Below are 23450 nucleotides of genomic sequence, written 5' to 3' on the forward strand. Positions count from 1 at the left end.
TTTGAAGTTGGGGAGTAAGAAAACATGAAAACTAAACAAAAAGTATGAACGTATTCAGTTGTGTGAAACCAGCACATTTCCTTTTTTTTTGTTCTGGTTATACTGCTGGCAGAAACGTATCAAAGGATAAACTTTTAAACAGCCACACATTTATTGTGTTACTGTTTTATTCAAATGAAACTGGACGAATACGATCATTGGCTCTGTAGAGCTCCTGCGGATCGATCGCCTCTCGAGCCTCATCAACCTGGTTCTCAAAGAAGCTGTCTGTGTAGTTCAGCATCTGCTGCACAGCGGTCAACAGCAGGATGTCGATATCCTGGTCCAGCTCCAGCTCCTCACTGTAGTTCTTCACCAGCAGCACACAGGACAAGGGGATGCCGAAAGACTCACTCAACTCCCGGGCCTGAGAGAAATAAATGGGTTAAATTCACTCAATGAAACCACAAAAACAAGTCATTGCTTACAGTGTCGCCCTTATTTATTGAGCCTCCCAACATGACTGTTACCTTCCTCTGGAGGTAAACGCTGCGATAAACATTTTGTAAGTCTTCTGCCGCCAGCGGGCAGGCCTCGTCTACTTTAGTCATCAGCAGAATCTGAGGAATTCCTGTAAGAGAGCAGAAGGTCATAGAAAAGACCAGATTGAAGTAGCTGTGAAGATACAGTGAAAGCTTACTGACTATTTATTATTATTTTAAGTTTATGCAAAGTTAATTCCAGCCGCAAGATAAATATAATTCAGCTAAATTAATTGTTCACAAAGAAAACGTATGGACTGGTGTCACAAGTTAGACATGTCTGTAATATAACTATTTAAACATAAATAAATAAAACTAACAAGATATAAACAGTGATAAATGGTGGATCCATAATAGAAATAACGTTCTTATACACTGCTCACCCAGGTAGTTGGTTTTTTTCCGGATGCTAGCCAACTTGTCCAGCATTTTTTGGGTGAGGAGGGAGACCTTGCAGGTGTCGACCACATAAACCACACAGTGAACCGCATCATTCAGAGTTGCTTGCTTGTTGAAGCCAGGATTGTCTCCCTGGATGGGCGTTAAGGGATTCAACTGAGGAACAAATAAAGCAGAAGCAGAATTGAATCACTCAAAGCATCCTACATTCTTACCACGAACTTAGTTCCATGAAGATGTGGGTAATTAGGGAGATAGTTATAAGAAACCTGGTAGCGATCCTTTATGTGACCATTGAGGATGTGGACCAAGTCCTCAATGTCCAAACCAGCCTCAGCGGTTTCCTCCAGGCCCATCGTGTCACACAGAGTCAGAGGAACAGCTCCACCACCTTTCCCTGATTTGATAGTGTAGGTGCGGAACTGCAGGTGCGACATAAATGTAGTTTAATGGGACAAACTATATAATGTGGAATCCGTTTCACAGTCATATTACAATCAATGCATGTTAACCTTCATATGCACAACAAAATATAAAATATTGTCCCTTTTTTTGTTGCAGGTTATAAGCTGACATTTATGATTAGGGTGCAGCAAAAACAACAGACACAGTTCACCTTCAGCATATCTGCAGAGTACCACAAAGAGTGAAACTTGTGCCAGCACCTGAGTGGTCACACTCCTCCCTGCTGTTCCAGCGATGGCCTGAGAGGTCATGTTGCCTCGAAACACTGAGTTGATGGAGTTGAAGAAGGTAGACTTGCCGGCCCCGACGGGCCCCACCAACACAGCTCGGGCTTGTTTGACGGTTTTAATGTCTGGTTTATAGCTCTGAATGGTCTTCATCAGCTGCTGCCTTCTCCTGGAGGGAACACAAATGACACACAAGACATTCAAAGTTGACAAAAATAAGGACTTTAAAGTCAAAATTAAGATGGTGAGAAGGTGAAGCCTGAAGAAGGTGAGAACAATCTTACAATACAAAATGTGTACATATTTTACTTTTTAAAGTCAAGTTAGGTGTACCATTACTTAATAATTTGAGTCTTTCTTTTAGCCTGGAAACTGAAATACTTTTGCCATTTACTCAAGTCACAACCTTTTCATTCTCCGTGGCAAAAGTTGCCAAATATTTCTACGTACTCCGGGGTCCAGTTAATGTTCCTCCAGGGTTTGTCCAGGAGATCTCCCAAGCCTGCATGAGAGTTCATACAACTTCATTGTAACATGATGACATTTTATTCAACATTAGTTTGATAAAACAACGTGATTCTTAGTTAATTTACTTTCATATATAAATTAACATACGAGCCAATTCTGTATTAAAAAAGACCAATTCACTTGAACGTTTGCGTGGATAAAACATCCTCATCATCACGCACCTTCAACTCGATACACTTCAAACTCAGTCAGTGTCAAGTCTTCTCCGTGCATCTCTGCAGCCTGAAAGGTGAAGTTTATCCCCGGGTTGGACTGGATCTCAGCAGTGTCCTGATGCAGGAACACCAAGGCACCATAATGCGGACCGGTGACTCCATCTATGAAAGCACACTTTCGGTTGATACCCGCCACCCTCAGTGGTTCGCTTCCTCCTGAGTGGATGCTGTAGAGGAAGGCCTCCTCATCACAGACTTCCCCTCCCTCCTGAGTGTAGTCCTTAGAGGAGTAGGCCCCGAAGATAAACCCAGATGCATTGTAGGCCACGAGGACAGTGGGCCCCTGGTTGTCACAGTGGTTATGAAAAGCCAAAGCGGTGAAGCCGTGGACGCTGGCTTTGTGGAGGAGGTGGAGTCTGACATGACCCAGGAGAGAGAGCAGCTCCTTCTGCTTATCTTCAGACAGGCTTGAGGTAACGACAGACATGATGGCAGGAACACTGTCCAAAACACACCTGAGGATGCAGCACTATGATTAGATATAATGGAGTTTTCCAACAAGGATCTTCACTACTAACAAAAAGCAAAATGTGTGGCATGTGAAATATGATAACCAAATATGTCCAATATCACATGCAACCACATATAAAATGCATTCAACAAGATAAATGTTTCAAATGTGATGTCTTACCATCAGTGATGGAATCAAAATACCAATACAACTATGTGATATTACATTATTATAAGTAAAAGTTCTGCATTCAAAATGTGAAACTGGAGTGCAGCGGTATTATCTGTTAAACATATTGTTGTGCAGCTGATAGATTGTGAAAACTAGTTCAACTGGTTTGTAAGGATTTAAATCAAAGTAAACATTTGTAAATACAGTACTTTAGTACATTGACCAGTTACTTTACACTACTGCTTAATTTCACGTGAAATGTCAGGAAATCTTTACAGTATTATGTGAATTTAACGCGAAAAAAACACGTGTAAGATGGTGTTCCATCAAATTAACATGTGCTTTATCATCTATAATTGAAGGCTTAGTTTCATTTTCGCCATGATGAATAGATGTTTAAAAAGCTGAACAAACTGGTTCTTTAGGAGTTTGTACACATTTTTATGATACATCATGTAAACATTACAGCAAATACTGTCAACATCCCACAACTATATTTGTTAAAAAGATGAAAACTGCATCAAAGGGAAAGCGAAAGTATATCGAACGGGCAAAATCACACTCATCGATAATCGAAACCTAACACATGGCAATTACACTCAATAACAGTCGATGCAGTTGATGAGCAAACTCACATGCAGTAGTGGGCTTAAATGTATTTTTGGTGCAGAAGGTCGCTGTAGTTTGTTGATCCGAGTTTCTCCGTCGAGGTTAAAACAAAAATGAAACCTAGTAATTTGAAAATGAGAAAAAGAAACTTGTTTTTCCACGCCCTTTGGGAGTTTTTTTAACATATGTGTGGCAGGGCCAGGGGCGTCGTCAGGCCTCTTTTAGGGGGGGCTGAAGAACATTTTAGGTGTAGCCCCCCCCCAAAAAAAAAAATCTCACATGGACATTTATAACTCTAACATGCTACATATGTGCGTGCGTTCTGGTTTGTATGTTTTCTCTCCCTTCAAATTACAATCCAAATAGCCTATAATACCTAGCCTTAGGGCACTAGGACCTTGGGGAGGCTGCTGCTCTGGCTTTCTCACTCTGCCAAGTAACGTCTCTCACGACAGCAGGAGTCAGGACACCAGCCGAGGAGTTTAGCTCAAAGTAAATGATGCATGGAGGGAATATGTAAGTACAGGTAGTTACTCAATGTGGCTATCTGTAGTTGTTAACAATTGTTACCTGCTTAAATTTAGGTTTACTTGAGGCAAATGAAAAGGAATACTGTAGTGGGCTATGTTAACACTAAGCTAGCTATTTTTATGTTTCTTTATGCCTCTAATGCTATCCTGGACCTCGTCTTATAGTGTTTTTCACTGTATATTGCAATCCTAGTTTGATTTTATTATAGTGAATGCATTGGGTGCCTTCCATTTCAGCCCATCATACAATATTTATCATTCGATAATCAAGATGTACTTGAAATGTGTTCATGTTTTTTGTTCCATTGAATGGTATATTTGACACTGAACTAAGTTAGTTCATATTTATCTCAGTGATAGTGATAGATCCCAATGAGCATACAATATCACTGATATGCAGTGGCGGGCCGTCAGGGCCAGCTAAGCCTTCTCTGCTGGCCTAAACAGAATCACAAAGTTATAGCTATTTTATAATGTAATTGTTTTTCACAAATACACTACACATGAACCAGCGTCTCCGCCTTAACGTCTACATTTATGTCGTAGGTGCTGTATGTTCAAATGTTGGATTTTTGTCCTTTTTTAATGGAAAAAAATGGAAAACCGTGCTTTCTAAACAAACAAAAAGGAAATGACATATTCAGATGTCAGATAAGCGTTGTCTATTGCTGTACGCTGGGTTCTTCAATAGAGCTGCAGTTCCTTCCAGTCACCAGTAGAGGGCACACATTAACCTCCTCTTTAAACCCTATAAACAAGAATCTGGGCCATCCTTGAGTAACTTACTTTGTGGGTTTTTTTAGACACTTGTCTCCTTCAGTTCCAGCTGAGAGAAATCCTAATGCTGCAGCATACAATCATCTCAAATTGTGCCCTCACCTGTTTTAACGTGCACAAAGCCAGCCAAGAAATGGGCTTTTGTTTTTGTTGAAGGCTCATAGCTTTGGAAGGAGATGTTGAACTATTGTATACTGTATGAGCGTATAATCGAGCGTCCACATACTTATGGCCATGACATGTATTCATCAAAGGACAAAGGGTCAATTATTGAGCCATGCTTTTTCAGAACCACTCTGTTATGTCTAGATATGACTCTTATTCTCAGTTGCAGCTACCCAGCACAATCTCTGTCTGCCTTGTTGATTTATTATTATTATTATTATTTATTTGTTCTAATTGTGGTGAAGCAAACTCAGATATGTGTGTCTGATCAAAATGTTTGTAGTTCAAATACTACAGAGGTTAAATATTTTAAAAACATTGCTTCTAACATCAGCGGAGTCCTTTTCCAAGCAATGTTGAGAATAAAAAAAAGTTTAGTTTAGTTAACTTTATATCTGGTGCAATGTAAGATGTTCAGTATCGGCTGTAACGAGTCCATAGTGACGAGAAGACGATATCAAACAGCATAGAAACGTTTAACGCCTCTGGTGTTAGTCATTATCTTGTTGTAGTTGCTCGGGGAACAAGTTACTGCGGGTCTTGATCAGAATCAGATAAAAAATGTTAATTATTTCAGCAGCATAATGATATATGTCAGCATGATGTCCCCTAGGGTGTACTTGACGAGCCGTGAACTCTTTCCCAGTGTGCATCGTCTCCTCTGCACACAACTACACAGAACCGCCTTAAAGAGGACGACAGGAAAGTCTCTTTTTGACTTTAGTTCCTAATTTGGGTCAAACTCCAAAAACACCGGATCCCTTCCCATAATTCAACTGGAATCTTTCATTAGACCCTAACCCTGACCATGTCTTTCAAACTCTAAACCCCCCACTTAATGCAATCAATCCAAAAAACAAGCCCAACCTGAGATAACCCTGATGACATCATCACGTGTAGGGCGGTGAAATGCCTTTAAGGCCGCATAATATGTTTGTTTTTGTCTCAAGACGTTGTGTTTATTTTGGAAGAAATTAATGACTATATTACTTATTATATTATGTATATAGTATTGTTAGTATTTTTGTGTTTATGCTTTAGAATGTATTTGTTTTTTTTGCAATGGTTCTTTTCTTCATATTCTTATATTAACAATTTCAACCTCTCAGAGACTTCACTCCAAACAGTAGATTGATTGAGATGACCTCTGTAATGTTGCATTCATGTGCAGTTGTATAGTTGTTAAAATCTGTCTTAGCTGGGGACTCTAAAGAGGTTTTTAATTATCCAGACAGCACAGTGTATTTCTATCCATTAAATGATGATGATGTTAGAATGCTCTACATTTTTTTCACTTTCTAATGCAATTTTAATACCTCACTCTCTTCTCACGCCACACTTTCACGCATCCTCCCGCTCTCCTTTTCCCTCCTCCTCTTTACTTATCTCTCCACTCACTCTCCTTACTTCTACCTCTGTTTTCACTGCAGCAATGGGACCCACTGAAAAGAAGCAGGTGTGTTGAAGAAAACAAATTATATCACCTATATTTCTGATGCATTTTCAGTTCACCTATATTTCTGTCCAATAACAGGGATCTTTCGGCCATCGGCAAGTGGGAGGCGTGCACACCCCCAGTCGTGTGCCCGTGGTGACGTACGTCGGGGAATAAAGCTGAGAGGGCTGGAGCTTCTAGCGCTGGTAATAATTTATGTTAATCAAGTGTACATTTCAAAACCAATTAGGTAAAATGTGCAAAACCGCTCGTATGGATGAGGGAATACCCGTTCACATCAAAGAGGAGGTTGCCCCCATACACGTGGTACATCCTGCATGATGAGACTGCTACAGAGTCTCCCATTCTCCACCCCCGACTGACTATTGCATTATTTACAAAGTGGGGATGTGCACTGTGCTACAAAAAAAATGCTGTGAAGCAGCTGCTGCTGCTGCTGCTGCGTGCATGCTCGGTCCATTACGGTATTCCACAGTTATCTCGCAGTGGAGCGGAGGAGCCTGACGGATGCAGAGGCGGAGGACAAGGGAGGCACAGATTGCTGCGAATCCAGACTTTGGCGGCAGCCCCATCTTCACCACAGTGGAGGTGCAGTATCAACCATTCTTTTCTTTTTTTCTTTCCTCTTTCTCTAAAGCAGTGTTATGTCATGTGACTTCAGTGATGAGCACGGATTTCTTCCACAGCACCTTTCGTCATCTGCCTCATCATGTTGAGGAAGGGAGACAGAGAGGTCCTCCTGAATCTGGACTACGAGGCTGAGGCACAAACCACAGACGGCTATGGGAGTCTGCAGAATGGGAGCTTCATCCCATCGAGATGGGTGAGCAGTATTTTACTTTTTCTTCCCCCCCCCCCCCTATAAGGCTGCAGTGTGTTTCCCTTTTCATATAGGAATCGCATAGATATCGAAAAAAGGGACTGCCCTTTCACAAAGCGGCCATACCCCTGCTGCTCTGCTCATCCCTTCACCCCTCACTGACTTCTCTGGGATGTTGCAGTAAATCTGAAATCACTGGGAAAATCCAAAATGTCTTGTTGTGCAACGGGACTTTAACTGCACTGTAAAGATTGTTCTCAATCAGACTGTAAAAAGCTCAGTGATCGTTTTTCTGGCCTCATTATTGCAAAGTGGAGGCTTTTATGATTAGTAATGGCACGGGATCGTATGGGTTAAACCTCTTTGAGAGCCAATTAACTGAACAAAGGATGTGTACAGATCAGAAGAAAGCAGTTTTAACTTGTTTTTAATGAACCGATTTTGATAATAACTCAGCTGTTTTGGATGCTTCTTAGCTTGCAGCCGCAGCTGTTGACGATGCGGGCGGTGAGGATCTCATGTACAGTCACTGCAACACAAGAAGTGACCAGCCGGTTCCACAGCTGGGGAATTACTTCAGGGATGGACGAACCAAAATCGGTGGGTAGCATCAGCAGCTCGCTGATTGGATGACGGAGCCGATCCTCCACTTAACCTTTTGGGACCTTCTTTGTTGATCTGGGTTTAGACTTTGTGCTGGTGTGGGAGGTTCGCTTGCGGAGGAAACGGCGAGGGAAGGAGAAGAGCCGGGCGACCGCTGAGGAGGGGGAAGCGCCGCCGGCGGAGGAGAACAGCCGGTCTGATCGAAGGAAGGCACAGCAGGCCCAGTGGAGGGAGAAGTTTGTTCAGAATCTGGAGAGTGCCGGTCTGCTCATGGAAAAGGTGCAGTGGATCAGATTAAAGATCGTCATCTCGTTGATGCGTCTTGGTGAGTCTACTCGTTGTGTTTGTGGCCTCACTCTAACAGTCTGTCTGTGTTGCTTCGCTGTTCTTTAGGAGGAAACGGCGAACGAAAAGAAAACGATCCATTTTCTGAAACTTAGCGCTCCGTGGGATGTGATGCTGTTTTACGCTGAGGAACTCTGTCTGAGAGCGCCGTTGCAGGTTAGTGAAGCTGCTTATATTCTATTTCTATGGATTACTCTTGGCCAATCAGGTGTGAGTCCAGACTGACATATCTCAACGACTTGAGATGGAACATTTGCAATTCAAACAAACATTCAGATGCCCATCTCGTGGGCTATTCTATTGATTTTGGGGATCCAATGAACTTTCATCAATTGAAACAAGCTGGTCAAAGTTGTAACTTTTCCGGAGAAATATTTAAATATGTACGAGATGAATTGCCATCGGATTTTGTACAGAAATACAGTTCTTACATATATTTATATCGTGATCACTTGACTCCTGTTCTGCACAACCATGAGGTTGCCCTTTTTGGATCATGGACGATCATGGACAAAATCTGGTCTAAATATTTGTCCTTCACTTTTAACAGCAATTTTAAGAACAAATATCCACAAAACTAACTACAGTTCCATCAGCCTCAGCTGTACTTGTGTGTTTAGGGCTGATTATAGTCCAGACGGCAAACGCATTACCAACATACATTATATAAAACATGATATAAAACTGACCAGAATCGTCATCGGTTTTTTTTTTTTGGTCTTCAAACTGAACCCTCTCAGCCCACTGTCTGCCTGTTGTGTCGTAAACGGATACAAGTTTACATTTTTCTGTTTCATTACTGACGGAGCAGCTGCTGATGTGTTTACTGCCCCAGCCAGATGGCTGATTTCCACATTTTCTAACAAAAACTCTGGGACCAGTTACCACAGGTGTCACCAAAAAAAGTGTTTAAGGATTCCAACTTTATACATGTTCTTCATCCTGAATTGCTGTGTGTGTGACTTCCAGGCTCAGCCAAACCTGGACTTAAACACATCGGCTCAGGTTCTGAAAAGACTATGCATACCCAACGTGATGAGGGAGTCGGTGCCCAACAGGCCGCTGGACTATTACACGTGTGCCTTTCGCAAGTCCAAGATGAGCAGGTGCCTTCTAATTGACAATGATGAAGAGTAGCATTCCGTTAGGATCGTGTCACAATGTATAAAAGTGTGTGTTTTCCTGAATGATTGTCTTTCTTCTGCAGGTTCCTTGGCTGCGACAACCATGAGTCCTACTTCACGAATACACAGAGGCACAGTGTTGTGAGTAACAGGGGAATCCCTCTGCAGTGCATGTACTCAGTGAAATGATCCCCTCATGGAGTGAGAGTTCATGTGTTATTTCAGGTGCGTGAGATTCTTGCCACGACGGTGTACGGCAAAAGGAAGAGGGCTGAGGTTGGTGTGGACAGGCTGCTGAACGAAGGGGTGTACGCAGCGGCGTTCCCACTGCACGAGGTCCGATGTGATTCATCTGCTCTTTAATTGGAGGAAATGCTTGTGCTCCGTTCCCTTCTCTAATCAACAGGTTTTTCTTTTTTTCTCTCCACAGGGCCCCTTTCAGCTTCCAAAGTATGAGATCCGTCCTGATGAGCTAAACCAGAGGCAGATTCTTTACCACTACTGGGCCCGCTGGTGTAAATGGTACAAGTACCAACCACTGGACCACATCAGGGAGTACTTTGGAGAGAAGATTGCATTCTACTTTGCCTGGCTGGGTGAATATAAATCTGTATTCAGACACATTAGGTTGAGTGTGTTGAAATTAGTAGTTTGGCAGGGGGAGGGGAGACGTACACACTTTTTCTGGAGCTTTCATCTGCATCTCATGGTACTCATCAGCAGTATGGAAGTTTGGTCACATAATAATAGGTAGTTCTATATGATGAAGACCATGAGATGGAGGTGAAAGGTTTAGAAAACCTGGTATGTTTTTCTTAACTCAGAAAAAATACTTTTGCTTTCAACAAATGTTAACTCGTAAATTCTGGCAGTTCATTTATGCCCCCCGTAAATCTGAAAAAAAACTAATAATCCACAACAATGTAACATACTGTCGAACACATACATATGGACTGATGAATATACGTTATATTTGAACACAGAGATGAGTGTGGCATACTCGGCGTGGCACATTGTGCACAGAAAATGTTGTGAAAAGCTCGAGACAATAAAACTGTCAACCTCAGAATGAGGCGACGCGGCAATGTATTTGCACATCCCTGCATCAGCCGAGAGCTGCGATCTAATGCAGCTTTATGTCTCTGCAGGTTTCTACACAGCCTGGCTGCTGCCAGCGGCTGTGGTTGGAACCCTGGTCTTTGTGTCTGGAGTCATGTCCATGGGGACCAACACACCAGCGTGAGTCCACACACGCTACACAGAAACTACACGTTTAAATGCAGAACACAGCATGTATGAGAAAGAGCAACGTGGAGCGGATTTAGATGATGTATCACTTTATTTTGAGAAAAGACAAAAGACACAATCTCACTTTTTCCAATGAAAATGTGACTTCTTAAGTAGTGTAATACATCCTGGCTCAATTCAGTATAGTCATGGATTTAACTGCTACAGCCGTACCGCTATGACCTTAGTTAATGGTAATGTTGGCAAATTTGAGTGCGAGACACTGTTTGTTGTCTTTGTATGAATATTTGTGGTATGAATATTAATATTGTGCTTACGTCACAGATAGACAGTTCAATGGTTGTAACACAAAAAAGTCAAAGGGATAAGTAAACAGATCATCAGGTGTTTGTGGTGTCGTTCCTCTCCTTCTCAGTCGGCCTGAGAGAATCTTGGTGAATGAAATTCAATAATGTGTCATCCCTCTTAATTGTCCCTTGTGGATGTAAAATAAAACCCTTTGTAGTTTTAGAGTAATTCACATGGTGGAGCTATTAAAGGGAGACAACAACAGGGGGCAGTGACTTCCTGGAGGCTTGTCGCCGCAGTGCAGTTGCCAGGTTTGGTTCCCTAACGTCTCTACAGAGAGCCTCTCCAAAACATTTGCTTTAAAGATGTGGAATCCAGCACCATTGTCGTGGTCCAGCTTCGTACTTAACGCACAGACACAAGATTCTTAAATAGATACTGGAATCGAGCAGAAATTACAAAGTCCGCCCTGCATGAAAACAAACCACTTCATTATTCAATCCACATGGGTATGTCTGCGCCCAAATTCTTCTTCATTATTTATCAACGCAGTGGGCTCTACTTTACCTACACAGCATTGTGGAACACATCCTTGAGTGTGTTTGTATCCTAATGCTGCTCTTTCTATGGCATCCTGCGGGTTTCAATGGCAGAAAATCCATCCCGCTATAAAGTAACGAGGGCGGTTAGAGAGAACGAGAGGCCGAGTCAATATCTCAGGAAAGAATACCACCAAGATTCTCAGATTAATGAGGTTCGTTAGTTCAAACTATAGATTAAAGCCCCCGATTGGTGTAGACTGGGTGGAGAGCAGTCTACGGAGACAAACTGCAGCCGTCTCGTGTGATAATGAACTCTTGGTGCAGAATGATGATCTCCTCAGGACGTAAATAAGGAAGACAGACGTGTCTCAGTGAGTCCAGGCTGTATCTGTGCAGCATGTGTGTACTCTTGGTTGCAGTAACTCACTGAACAGCTCTGCTTCCTGGCAGCAGCAGGCTGGGAGACCAATTTCAACACCTTGTTTAAGAGCCATAATAGACTTTGATAAGATGTGTTTAGTGATTTATAAAAAGTGTGTTGAAATGCTACTTTAAGTTACGTTACTGACTACGTCAGAGCATATATCCCTCAGTTGAGGTTAATCAGTCTGCGGGGCAAGACAGTTTTTTGACTGTTGTGCCAAGTTGAGCACTGAATGAATCTTGTATCTTTATTTTTTGTTGAGTAAACTTTGAAAATGGAGTTACTGCCTATGAAGACTCATTACGCGTCAAGCTCATTGCCCATATACAGACTGTAACAGTAGTGGTAATCGGGATTACCGGACGGAGACAAGATTGCCGCTACACCTTCCATCCGTCCTGTTTTCTCACTCAATCAATATGCCTCGGCCTCGTGTGAAGGCAAAATACATCACAGTTAATTCACCAAGTCGCGTCGCTCTCACACTGACAACTACGAGTGTATTTCTGTCAAATTCGCTCGGCCACGTGATGCATCACAATCTCAAAAGCAGTCCTTGTTTGAATGCTTTTCAAATGTGTTTTCTCCGTTGTGACTAAAAGGCGTCTATGTGTCAACAGTAAGGACATCTGTGACAGCGGATCCAGTTATCTGATGTGTCCTCTCTGTAATACATGCAAGGCCTGGAACATGTCGGATATCTGCACCATGGCCAAGGTGACGGACCTCAAAACATCTCGCTAACCTTTTTTTTTCTTCATTTTTTTCTTCATTATTATTATTAAAAAAAACTTAAAGCTGATGTACTTTCTGCTTTGCAGTTGGGCTACTTATTTGACCACCCAGGTACAGTCCTCTTCAGTGTGTTCATGTCCTTCTGGGCCGTAACCTTCCTGGAGTACTGGAAGCGAAAGATGGCCACCCTGGCCCATCACTGGGACTGCATGGACTTCCATGAAGAAGAGGTTTCACAATCCTCCTTTTCTTACATGTTTTCATTTCGAGTACGACCATGCTGGTCTATAAACGTCATGGTTCTTAGGTAGGTCATGATTCAGGGGCTGGCAATGCCAACAGAGTCCAACTGCAGACCTTAAAGGTCCATGGACTACTGTTACCTTCCCATCCTGAGTAAACAACAAAAATACATCTTTGTGCTGTTATGTCAATGAAGTTACAAGCGTCACCTCTGGAGAACCTGCTCTAGTCCATACCCATTGGGCCGCAAGACCTGAAGTCTGCGGCTGCATCGTTGTCAGCCAAACAGCAACGAGTGCGTCCGTAGATGCTGACGTCATCACTGTGTTCCCTCAGGAGCGTCCTCGTCCAGAGTTTGCAGCCATGGCCCCGACGATGGAGCCAAACCCAGTGACTGGGGTGAAAGAGCCCTACTTTCCAGACAAGACCAGGTTGTCCCGGATGTTCACTGGCTCCATGGTCATCATTATGATGGTGAGACACTGTTAACACGTGTTTTAAAGGCAGATGTTGTGCTTTTAATGTTAGCTTTTTTCCCTTGGATTCTCAGATTGGCCAGTCAATAACACCAACTTCTAACCCGATGAACACATTGCAGTTTGTTTGATTCCTGTGATTAATTACTCCGCTGGTCTTTCTGTGGACATCTCTTATCAAGTCAAACAATCATTGCCATTATTCAGTGAAGAATCTCAGTGTCTTTTTCAGCTCTTACTTTTGTGATCCTGAAGAGAAAGAGAGGTGGAGTTCACACCTGTGTGCCATTCCACTGAGTCCCGCAGTGGTAACTGAGCCTTTCTCTCATAATGAATCCAGGTCATTTGCCCAAAGGGCTGGATATGATCTGATAATCTAAACCTTACACATTATGTTCAGTCTCAGGATTAACTTGTTTCTTGGACAGGGATTTGAGGATCATTTCCCCCCAAACCCTTCTACTGACAATGATGATTGAGGTGGAAAACGGAAAATCCTACCATGGTACCAGCTCTGTAAAGGCAGCCTGCATAGAATAGTATCTATGACCACTTCCCGGTATCTGGAGAAATCATCCAAATATGAGGAGTGGTGTAGATGATGACAGCTGCGCCCCATTTAGCCGTGATGGTGTGCGATCTGATTTGTAAATGACGACACTGACATTCTGTTGTTCAAACATTCAAAATATCTCTTTGCTGTTTTCCTTCACAAAATAAACAATGTGACCGTTTTCTCCCTCTCAGCTGTGTGTGGTGATGATTTTCCTGGTGACGGTGGTCATGTGCCGAGGTATCATCAGCTTGATGATGTACCGCACCGGGAGCCCCGTCCTGCGTACAGAGGTATATATATATATATCATCGATGGATGTGTGGATTTCATTTGTTCTATTATGACTATTTTGTTCTATTTAAAAGCAGTGTTATGACTACAGGTGTACATCAACATCTGTGTGTGTGTGTGTGTGTGTGTGTGTGTGTGTGTGTTAACCTAACATACATGTGTGTGATCTGGTCTCCAGGCAGGGACAATAGCCAACATCTCCAGCAGTATTGTGAGTCTGGGCCTTATCCTGTTGATGGGCCAGGTCTACACCGCATTAGCTGAGCAGCTCACTAAATGGGGTAAGAATCAATACTGCTCTCCAACACCTCAAACCAGAATGCTCTCTATTGATATCGGCCTCTCACTGGATGTGCACTAACTAAAAGATGAGACTCCTCAAAGAGCAGATGAGGTCTTGAATTGTATCCCAGCATCTGGAGTAAGGATGGTAATCGTAGACTTTATTTGTACAGCACCTTTTATACAAGAAATCAAAGTCCTTTAAAATAAAAGAAAATAGGCATAGAAAGAACATCAAAACGGGGTTAGAATGAAATAATGTAAAAAAAAATGATAGAAAATATAACAAACTTGATCAAATATATTACAATGAATAGAATGCAGAATGATAAGATGGAGAATAAAACACACCCATATTTTCATATTTTCAGCATCATCAAATGGTCTCTCCATTTTCTTCTGCTCTGTTCTTATCTCTTTTTTTGTACATCAGTTGTAATTTTCGAAGACGAAAACTCTCTTACGATCAGTCTGCTGAACCAACTTTTCCCAAATGACTCCTGTATCAGTAAAGTCATTGATAGCGAGTTAAAGGCTGAAGTGAAGAGATACAATATTAGGCAAGCTGGCTTCCCTGATATCTATAGGTAGTGTGTGCATCCCCCACTTTAATTTCCCAAGCTCCTATGTCACTTTAACATATGATGATGATTTTTCATGCAATACATCCCCTTTTCAGTTTAAATGATTATTGGCTTGGTTGTCATCTCTCTCCATGAGACGTAGTAGAATAAACTCAAAGGTCAATCAGATTATGTCCAGCTCAAATTGATGGCTGTCTGATACGGTTTACTCTGAGAGGCAAAGTCAATTTCACTCCATTTGCTTTTATAGAGGATGATTCCAGTTTATTCCTCAGTTCATTTTGACATAGTTTTGTCTCCAGTTTCTATAAGTTAAGAGAACAATATATTCACCACGTTATATGACAACATGTTTAAAGGTTAGAATCAAACCCCTTATGTATGTGGAAGAGGCAGTAAAACTGTGACTTCAGTCTGATGTCACGTGTCCTTATTTTCTCTGTTGCAGAGATGCACAGAACACAAACCCAGTACGACAACGCCTTCATCTTCAAGGTGTTCATCTTCCAGTTTGTCAACTTCTACTCGTCCCCCTTCTACGTGGCTTTCTTTAAAGGAAGGTGAGACACAAGTCAGTCTCAACACACACACACACACACACACACACACACACACACACACACACACACACACAATATTGATGAATGAAGGACCGCCTTTAACTTTCTCACTTCTCTGTGTGGTTAGGTTTGTGGGTTACCCCAGCAACTATGGGACCTTGTTTGGGATGAGAAATGAAGACGTGAGTCTATAATTTACCAGTAAATGGTAAAAAGGAGGGAGTATCGCATATCCCTGCTTTTGTATTTATTTATTTTTCTATCTAAGTATGTAACAAAACGTGACATCTCTCTGTGTTTCTGCGTGTCTCCACACTGTGTTGCAGTGTGGTCCCGGCGGTTGCCTCATTGAACTGGCTGAGCAACTCTTCATTATCATGGTGGGAAAGCAACTCATCAACAACATTCAGGAGTTCATTATCCCGTATGTTTCCTGTCCACACAACTCGTATACCAGTCCTGTTTTCTGAGAGATCAGTCATCTGTTGTTTTACTGGAAAATACTTACAAATTCATAAATAGCACTTAAAAAAACAACCAGAACCATCGAATAGAATTAAATAGAACAATAAGGGGATGTGATATTTTACCTGCATGACATTTGTCCCTGTTATTTTGAGGGGTTGCATCAGTCGGCACTGCATCAGTCGGCGCTGCATCAGTCGGCGCTGCATCAGTCGGCGCTGCATCCCGATTGCAGCTTGTTTGTTTGGTGCAGTGAAGCTCATCGACGTACAGTACCTCTGCAGCACTGGCACGGAGTGCGTGTGTGTGGGTGTGTAACGGGGAAGAATCTGATTTCAGAGAGCGTCGGTAAACCAAGGAGTAACCTTCAGACTGTAGGGCCTTCCAAAGACAGAGAGCTGTGAGGCTTTGTGGTGAAGCTAATGAACACACAACCTGACGCGTTTAAATAGATGATCGGAGGGTGTCGGGGGCATTACTGCTTTCTTTACTTCAACTTTTCTTAACCTACCTCTTTGGAAGTCGCTATCGTTTGTCGTCAATGGCAAGTTCTATTTTGCACGCCTCTTCTTTTACATAAGCGTGAGGCTGTCAGGGTGAAATCAAGGCAATATATTATTATTATATAGATCTCTATGCTGATAACCGCAGTAGGAAAGCTTTGCGGGCAGATGCTGTTCGATTGATTGAGAGATGGATTGTAGCGTGTGAGCACACACGATGTGAGTTGGTATGGAGTTTTGAGGCAGAGTGAGAATGAATTACTAAGATGCCAGTTGCAAAGCCACAATAGAACCATCTGCAACTTCTTTTGAAGGAATGAGCCTCAGAGACTGCTTACTCTGACAACAACTTCAGCTCCAGCTTTGAAGAAATGAAAACCCCTCGCTCGTTACAAATCATCAACAGTTAAATTAACAGTTATCCATGTAACATAATATCTGTGAATTATAGTCTGTAACCAGGGTATACAAAATGACAACCGTAGAGGCAAAACATAATAAAAACTGTGTTCACGAAAATGAAAGGCACTTTAAACTAGAATAAGATGAAACATCCAAATCAACAGCTGCTTCGTAAATGTGCATGACCTCTGACCTCCATGTGTTGACTATCAAAGGTCCATATTAACGCTATTGTCGTGTTGATTTCATCTTCATTTGCTCTGCCAGTAAAGTGAAGGCCTGGCACCAGAAGAGATCTGTGGCCAAGGTGCTGGGGGATAATGCATCCCATGAGCCTCGGCGCTGGGAGGAAGACTACCAGCTGGTGGAGTGTGAAGGCCTGTTCGAAGAGTACCTGGAAATGGGCAAGTATCAGCGACTGCATTCGAAGTACATGATATCACTACTATTCAAATTCGTATACAAATAGATTATGATGAACATATGTAAAAAGAACAATGTAAGAGGTTTAAATTGCTTGCAGTGCTCCAGTTTGGGTTCATCACCATCTTCGTGGCAGCTTTCCCTCTCGCTCCGCTCTTCGCCCTCCTCAACAACTGGGTGGAGATCCGTTTGGACGCCCACAAGTTTGCGTGCGAGTACCGCCGGCCGGTGGCCGAGCGAGCACAGAACATCGGCGTCTGGTTCAACATCCTGGAAGCCCTGTCTCACCTGTCCGTCATCGCCAACGTGAGCCCTTTTGGAAATGACATCCACGCCAGACCGCATGCTCATCTCTTTTTTTCCCTCCAGCATCACCCATTGTTGTGTTTCTCTTTGCCCTCCGCAGGCTTTCCTCATAGCCTTCACGTCGGATTTTTTACCTCGTCTGCTCTACCAGTACAAGTTTGGTAACGATCTCCATGGATACGTCAACTTCACCTTAGCTTACGCCCCACTGAACTACACTGACAACCCCATGTGCAGGTATACTGTTTGCTGATTGTCTGAATGCATGTGTAAGCTATGAGTGGGGGAAACACTTTGGTTCAAAATTCTATATTTTGCCTCTCAAATATGGTTTGTTTCTTGTCATTTTTTCTAAATCCTTTCAGATCAGAGGGTACCGATGTTCAACACATTGTTCAGTTGGTTTCTGTTTGCAGTAACTCTGTGCTTTATTTGTATTTATTCTTTTAGGTATAAAGCGTACAGAGACAACAGTGGAAACTTCTCACTGTTCTTCTGGGAGCTTCTTGCTGTCAGGCTTGGTTTCATCATTGCTTTTGAGGTATGAAGGGAGCTGTTTTGTCTCTATTTGCTCTAATCTGTTTCCTTCAGCCTGTTTCAGTGATTTTGAAGCCCACATATTAACCATTTATACCTTTCACCAACGTCTCTAATCCATGTTGCGATTTATACTGGAACTACTGGCAATTAAGCCCTTTCTTTGTGTTTTAGTGTTTCCATCTTCATCATGCTGACCCATGTCAGTAGTTCATGTGTTATTTTGTCGTTGCTAGTTTACAGTGGCGTAGTAGTTTACTCCTGCTGTTTAATTTAACAGCTGATTGCGACTTTTAATTATAAAAAAAATATATATATAAAAAAAAATATTAAAATGTAAACTTTGTGATTCTGTTTAGGCCAGCAGAGACTGGAAAAAAACACTTACACTTGCAGGCGAGGAGTGGCTGAAAACTCCAGGGGAAACTGTGATGAGTGAATGTTTTTGTCAAAATACAAACCACCCCAAAGCTCAAACACACAAAATGTTGCTTCCCTCTGCCAGCATGTGGTGTTCTTTGTGCTGCGAGCCATCGACTGGATCGTGCCTGATGTCCCCGAGTCCCTGGAGCTGAAGATCAAGAGGGAGCGCTACCTGGCCAAGCAGGCTCTGGCCGAAAACCAGGAGGCTCTGTTGGTGAGTCGAGGCCGAGGGGCCGCCCCCGCCACTCCAGGCACATCCAGCCCAGGTCAGTAGAGTGTGGGACACACACACACACACACAATGCAGTGCAAGACACATTCATTCATAAAACCTAGTTCTGTGTTTGAATAGTTATGTCAAGAGCCAAGTTTAGACTCTAGTTCAGGGGTCCTCAAAGATTTTAAAGAGAGGGAAATATGAGGCTGAGTCATCCTCAAACTTTTTTTATGTATAAAATAACAAGGAATTCAAACAATAAGTTTACCCAAATCACACTCAAATGTATCTTCTCATTCGGCCCTGTTTCTAGCGAGCTACACTTTTTTTTTAATTTTGGTTTTATGAGCTGAGGTTTTCAGATATCTGCCTCTCAAACTCTCAAATCTGCAGCCACACAAGTACAATGAAGGTGACCAGAATTTAGTTTTTGCTGTTTCTTTCCAGAAACAATGTCCTTGTTATTCCGGAGAATACAGACTCTTCATGGTTATTAGATTAGATACTCACGTAGCGGGTCCGTATTAGCTCTAGCTCTATCATCCCGCACCTAAATCTCACAATCCATTTCTTTCATTTTGATGTTGATGCTGATACTGATGTTCTGTTTGTAACACACAGGCAATCAACGAAACGGTGCGCCAGTAGAGTTCACATGCGCCGTTAAAGCCGTCACAGTCGATTCTCATAAACAAATTCCAGGTTGCAAAGGCTTTTAACAGCTCACCCACTCGTGCACACACCTCCATGGAGCATTTGCAGAGCACCTGCGGCTCAACTAGCTGTTAAAAACTTGCTACACTGCACGCAACATGATCATTAAAGGTAATCTGTGTGGGAGCCGAGCCAAATATGTCAGATGAATATGATTACGTCCATAGAGCTTGTGGGCTGTTGGCATGTATTATAATTCCCTCCAGTATTGCTGCTGCTCTTTTTAAAGCAGTAAAAAGAAAGTAATCAGTGATCAGTTCAAACACTTTACTTTAGGATCGCAGCCTCCGTAGAGAATACAGTCCATCGGGTGTATTGTCATCCTCCTCTGTACGTCTGTGTGTGTCCCTGTGCTCTGACCCATGTTGTTGTCATGTGTCTCATGTAGTGAATGTTGCTGGAGGAGGGCAGGTGAGTACTGCACGGCACGTGAGTAAATGGCATTCTCAAGAAGGATGTCAATATGTCGGTAACCACAGCAGCAATTGATCAAATGAAAATTAACTTAAGTGTTTCACTTAATCGCTGGCATTGAATCATGAAAGCTACAACACAAACACATGCAGTACAAAAGCAATGTCATCTATTATCATGATGTTGATATATGTGATCAATGAGTAACAGAACAGATTATCTGTAAAGTGCAGGTGGTGCGAGGAATACTGTTACTGTTCATTGTGTTGGAGCTGTCATCAGGGTGGCACACAAATTCTAGTGGCGATAATTCTAATTTCTGTTTTGGAGATGGTCGCCGAAGACATCGGACGGGTGATACAGGTGTTATACGGAGAAAAAAAAAAAACGTTCAGCACAGTTCACCTGTGTTCCACTGTAAATGTGTTTTGTTACAATTTTGCTCAAAAATCATTCATTTTAACAGCAGGAGCTTTCTCTTGTGCGTCAGTGATGGCCAGATACAGTCTGTGAGCACAGGTCATGGTTTTATTCTCTTGCAAAGGTACTATCATTACATTTCATTTTTTTTACCAAACCTGGCAACCGTTTGGGAGGCTGCACACAGTCACTGTGCCCACCTGTTAATTAGTTCTCTGTAGAGGTGCTGCTAGGTGAGCTGTTGTACTTAATGCTATGCTAGGCTAACCACAACCATACTCTGGTTCATTCATAAGACGCAGACGTGAGACTGACATCGAGCCTATAGTGACGACATTCTCAGAAAGAACGCAAATGGTCATATTTGACTAAAATTCTTATTGGTTTATTGCAAGTTTCACAATATATTAAAAGATAGTAGCTGCCAGCTGTAACTTAGTAGCATGTTGCAGCAAAGATCGTCTGTGTCAGCTTTCCTCTCTCCCTCCCCTCTCCATTCCTCTTGCAGTAGTCTGACAGAACTAATTCTCTCCTCTGTGCTCCTTTCCCATTCCTTCTGTGTTGTAACACAACGGCCTCCCCTGAAGCAAGTGACGCGTCCTTTGGAAACATGAGTTAGGACTTCAGTGCGGAAAACGAGATATTGGAGGAATGAAAAGACGCTCCCTCACATCTAGGAAAACACTTTGAGTGAACTTTGTCCCGGACTGGACTACTGCTTCTGCGCTGGGATTTTGTTTTAATTTAATTCACTGATGTGCAAATTGCTGCGCATGCTTTAGATAAGCAGGTGTGTAACGGAGGCCAAACTCACTTTTTTATCTGGAGAACACAAGTGCTTCAACGTAAGTCCACGACTTATATTTATGTTCCAAAATCGCTCCTTGGTCTAAAAAGGATCCACATCTTTCTTATTCATGAGGGGTACTGACCCGACAGCAACCCAGCCCCAGCCTGAGCGCACCTGAAGGAAACTGAAAAACAAAAATGCCCTGAAAATGTGATTTATACGGTTTGCTGATGCGCTGCCCACAATTTGCTTCGATCTCGGTTTATTTTTTTTAATTTTTTTGTCTTGGCAAAAATGTTTAAGTAATCCCTTTTTAAAATATGTTTTAATGAATAGTGACATTAATTTGGCTAGTTTGGGGGAAAACTCAATAACATCCGTGGCTGAAATGCAACACTCTTAAAGTGGCATAATATATTAGTGAAGCCACATCTACGCCAGTCATTGAAGTTGTTATGTTTCTTGTGGCTAATACATTTGCAGCATGAATTGTTAATGCTATCAGACTACAACTTCTGTCCACTCTAGTTACAATTTCACACTGATCTAATACCTGCAGCAGTGTGCATCAAACCCAACCTGAGTATTAGTAGTATTACATTGATGCTATCTGGTTTTTATTGACATTAAAGAGCAATTAAATCCCCCTGAAAATGTTGTTTTTGCTGACCTCCGGTGGTTAAAGTTCTCATCTTGAAGCAGTTATGTACAGGTGTGATGCAGGGACCGTGTGACATCACAGATGGGTGTGGTTGCAGGTGTAGCAGAGTACACCCAACCACACCCAGTGTCACTGATGGGGCAGGGGGGTAGCGCTACTGTTCAGCCGTTTCATTACTCTTTAAAGGGGCACTCCTGTCCTTTAGTATGGCACTTCCATAACGCTAGGGGACAATGGAGGCTGACATATACCCCTGGTGTGGGTAGAACGTAAAAAGCAATGCCTCCTATTTTTCCCATCATGCAATGTCTTTTGTAGGGTTTTGGTAGTTGGAGGAGTTTTTTTGGAGGAAGTAAAAGTCTGATTCATTTTCAGTTTAGAAACTCTCCTAATGGCGTGTTCACACCAAACGCAACACGATTTTTCGCGCCGCGTTTACCGCTTCAGTTTACTCGCACGAGTGAAACAGGGGTGTTCACACCAAACGCGAAATCGCGACAAAGGGGCTTGTCGCCGCCGCTTCTCTCCGTGAAAAATAGTTATCTTTTCCGGTATCAACTATGGAATAAATAACCACTTGTTCTGCTTTTTACTTGTTGTGGAAGTCCCAAAAATGTCAGAACATCAAACGCGTCGTGTTTGGGTTCATAACATCATCTAGCCGCACACAGCTCGGTGAATTTCACCGACTCCTCCAGGAACTGCGTCTGGCTTATCTCCGTAAAACGGATACCGCTTCTGCCATCCACCATGGAAATAACCACTAGTTCTGCTTTATACTTGTGTAAATTCTACATACGTCGGAACATCAAACTCCATGGTATCTGGGTTCATGATTTTATCCGTAGTCCCACATCAGCGTCTGAATGACGGCCGCTACCAGCGCTACTTCAGGCGGAGCAGCAACAGTTTGATTCAGCAACGGCAAGACGGCGGTGATGACGGGCGGAGCTTCTCAACGCTGGTTGACTGACGCAACTATGACTCACGTGATTTTTTTCGCCAGAGTTGGGTTATTTCAACTCGCGTGAATTCGCGCCGCGTCCTTCGCTCTGTTCGCCCCGCGTCAAACGCGTCTATCGCGTTGACCGGCGGAAAATGTGCGTCTTCGCAACCTGTCGCGTCTGTGCATTGACTTTGCATGTAATCTACTCGTGCGAATAATTCGCGCCACGTTTGGTGTGAACACGGCATAAGATATCAGGATCAAACATACTGCCTGTTATCGATGCGCAGGGAGTCACTCTCACACGCACACACACACAGCGACGATCAGTGCTCGTCTCTTTCAACGCCTCAATCAAGTGTGCTAATATAATGCATAAAGTTGACAGTGTTATGGTTGTTGAGTAACGCATAAGTTTGCCGTTGCAAATTGGCTCTCGTATCACATTGGGTGGCTGCGGGTAGTAATTAAACCTCCCAAGGTGCAATTTAATTCCGAAAACATCCAATCTCTGACCTTAACATTCTTTCACTGATAACAATCTCCAGCTTCAATGAATTCCTTCTATATTTGACTATAACTCTGGTCTGTATT

At 42.6% G+C, this 23450-nt stretch overlaps 2 protein-coding genes across 2 annotated transcripts; one reads left to right on the plus strand and one right to left on the minus strand.

Moving 5' to 3' along the window:
- Positions 1-166: 166 nt before the first annotated feature.
- Positions 167-3674, minus strand: LOC306743368 (interferon-induced protein 44-like; the record flags this gene model as incomplete). The annotated part of the gene is made up of 8 exons (XM_079225872.1): positions 3613-3674; positions 2302-2810; positions 2063-2114; positions 1586-1781; positions 1190-1342; positions 905-1076; positions 510-610; positions 167-406 (listed from the first exon to the last, which is right to left on the minus strand). Coding segments are annotated over exons 1-8 (1425 nt in total). The 5' UTR covers positions 3615-3674.
- A 3549-nt stretch (positions 3675-7223) lies between these two features.
- ano11 (anoctamin 11) lies at positions 7224-21078 on the plus strand (the record flags this gene model as incomplete). The annotated part of the gene is made up of 23 exons (XM_079225912.1): positions 7224-7337; positions 7811-7934; positions 8023-8216; positions 8331-8438; positions 9252-9388; positions 9490-9547; positions 9632-9742; positions 9837-10002; positions 10555-10645; positions 12529-12625; positions 12730-12873; positions 13223-13360; positions 14110-14208; positions 14388-14490; positions 15524-15635; positions 15763-15817; positions 15962-16059; positions 17273-17409; positions 17529-17734; positions 17835-17971; positions 18185-18275; positions 18777-18964; positions 21051-21078. The coding sequence occupies 23 exons, from the start codon at positions 7224-7226 to the stop codon at positions 21076-21078; spliced, it is 2736 nt and encodes a 911-aa protein (XP_079082038.1).
- Between the last annotated feature and the right edge of the window lie 2372 nt (positions 21079-23450).

This window comes from Taurulus bubalis, assembly GCF_910589615.1.
Source record: "Taurulus bubalis genome assembly, chromosome: 11".
Taxonomy (NCBI): domain Eukaryota; kingdom Metazoa; phylum Chordata; class Actinopteri; order Perciformes; family Cottidae; genus Taurulus; species Taurulus bubalis.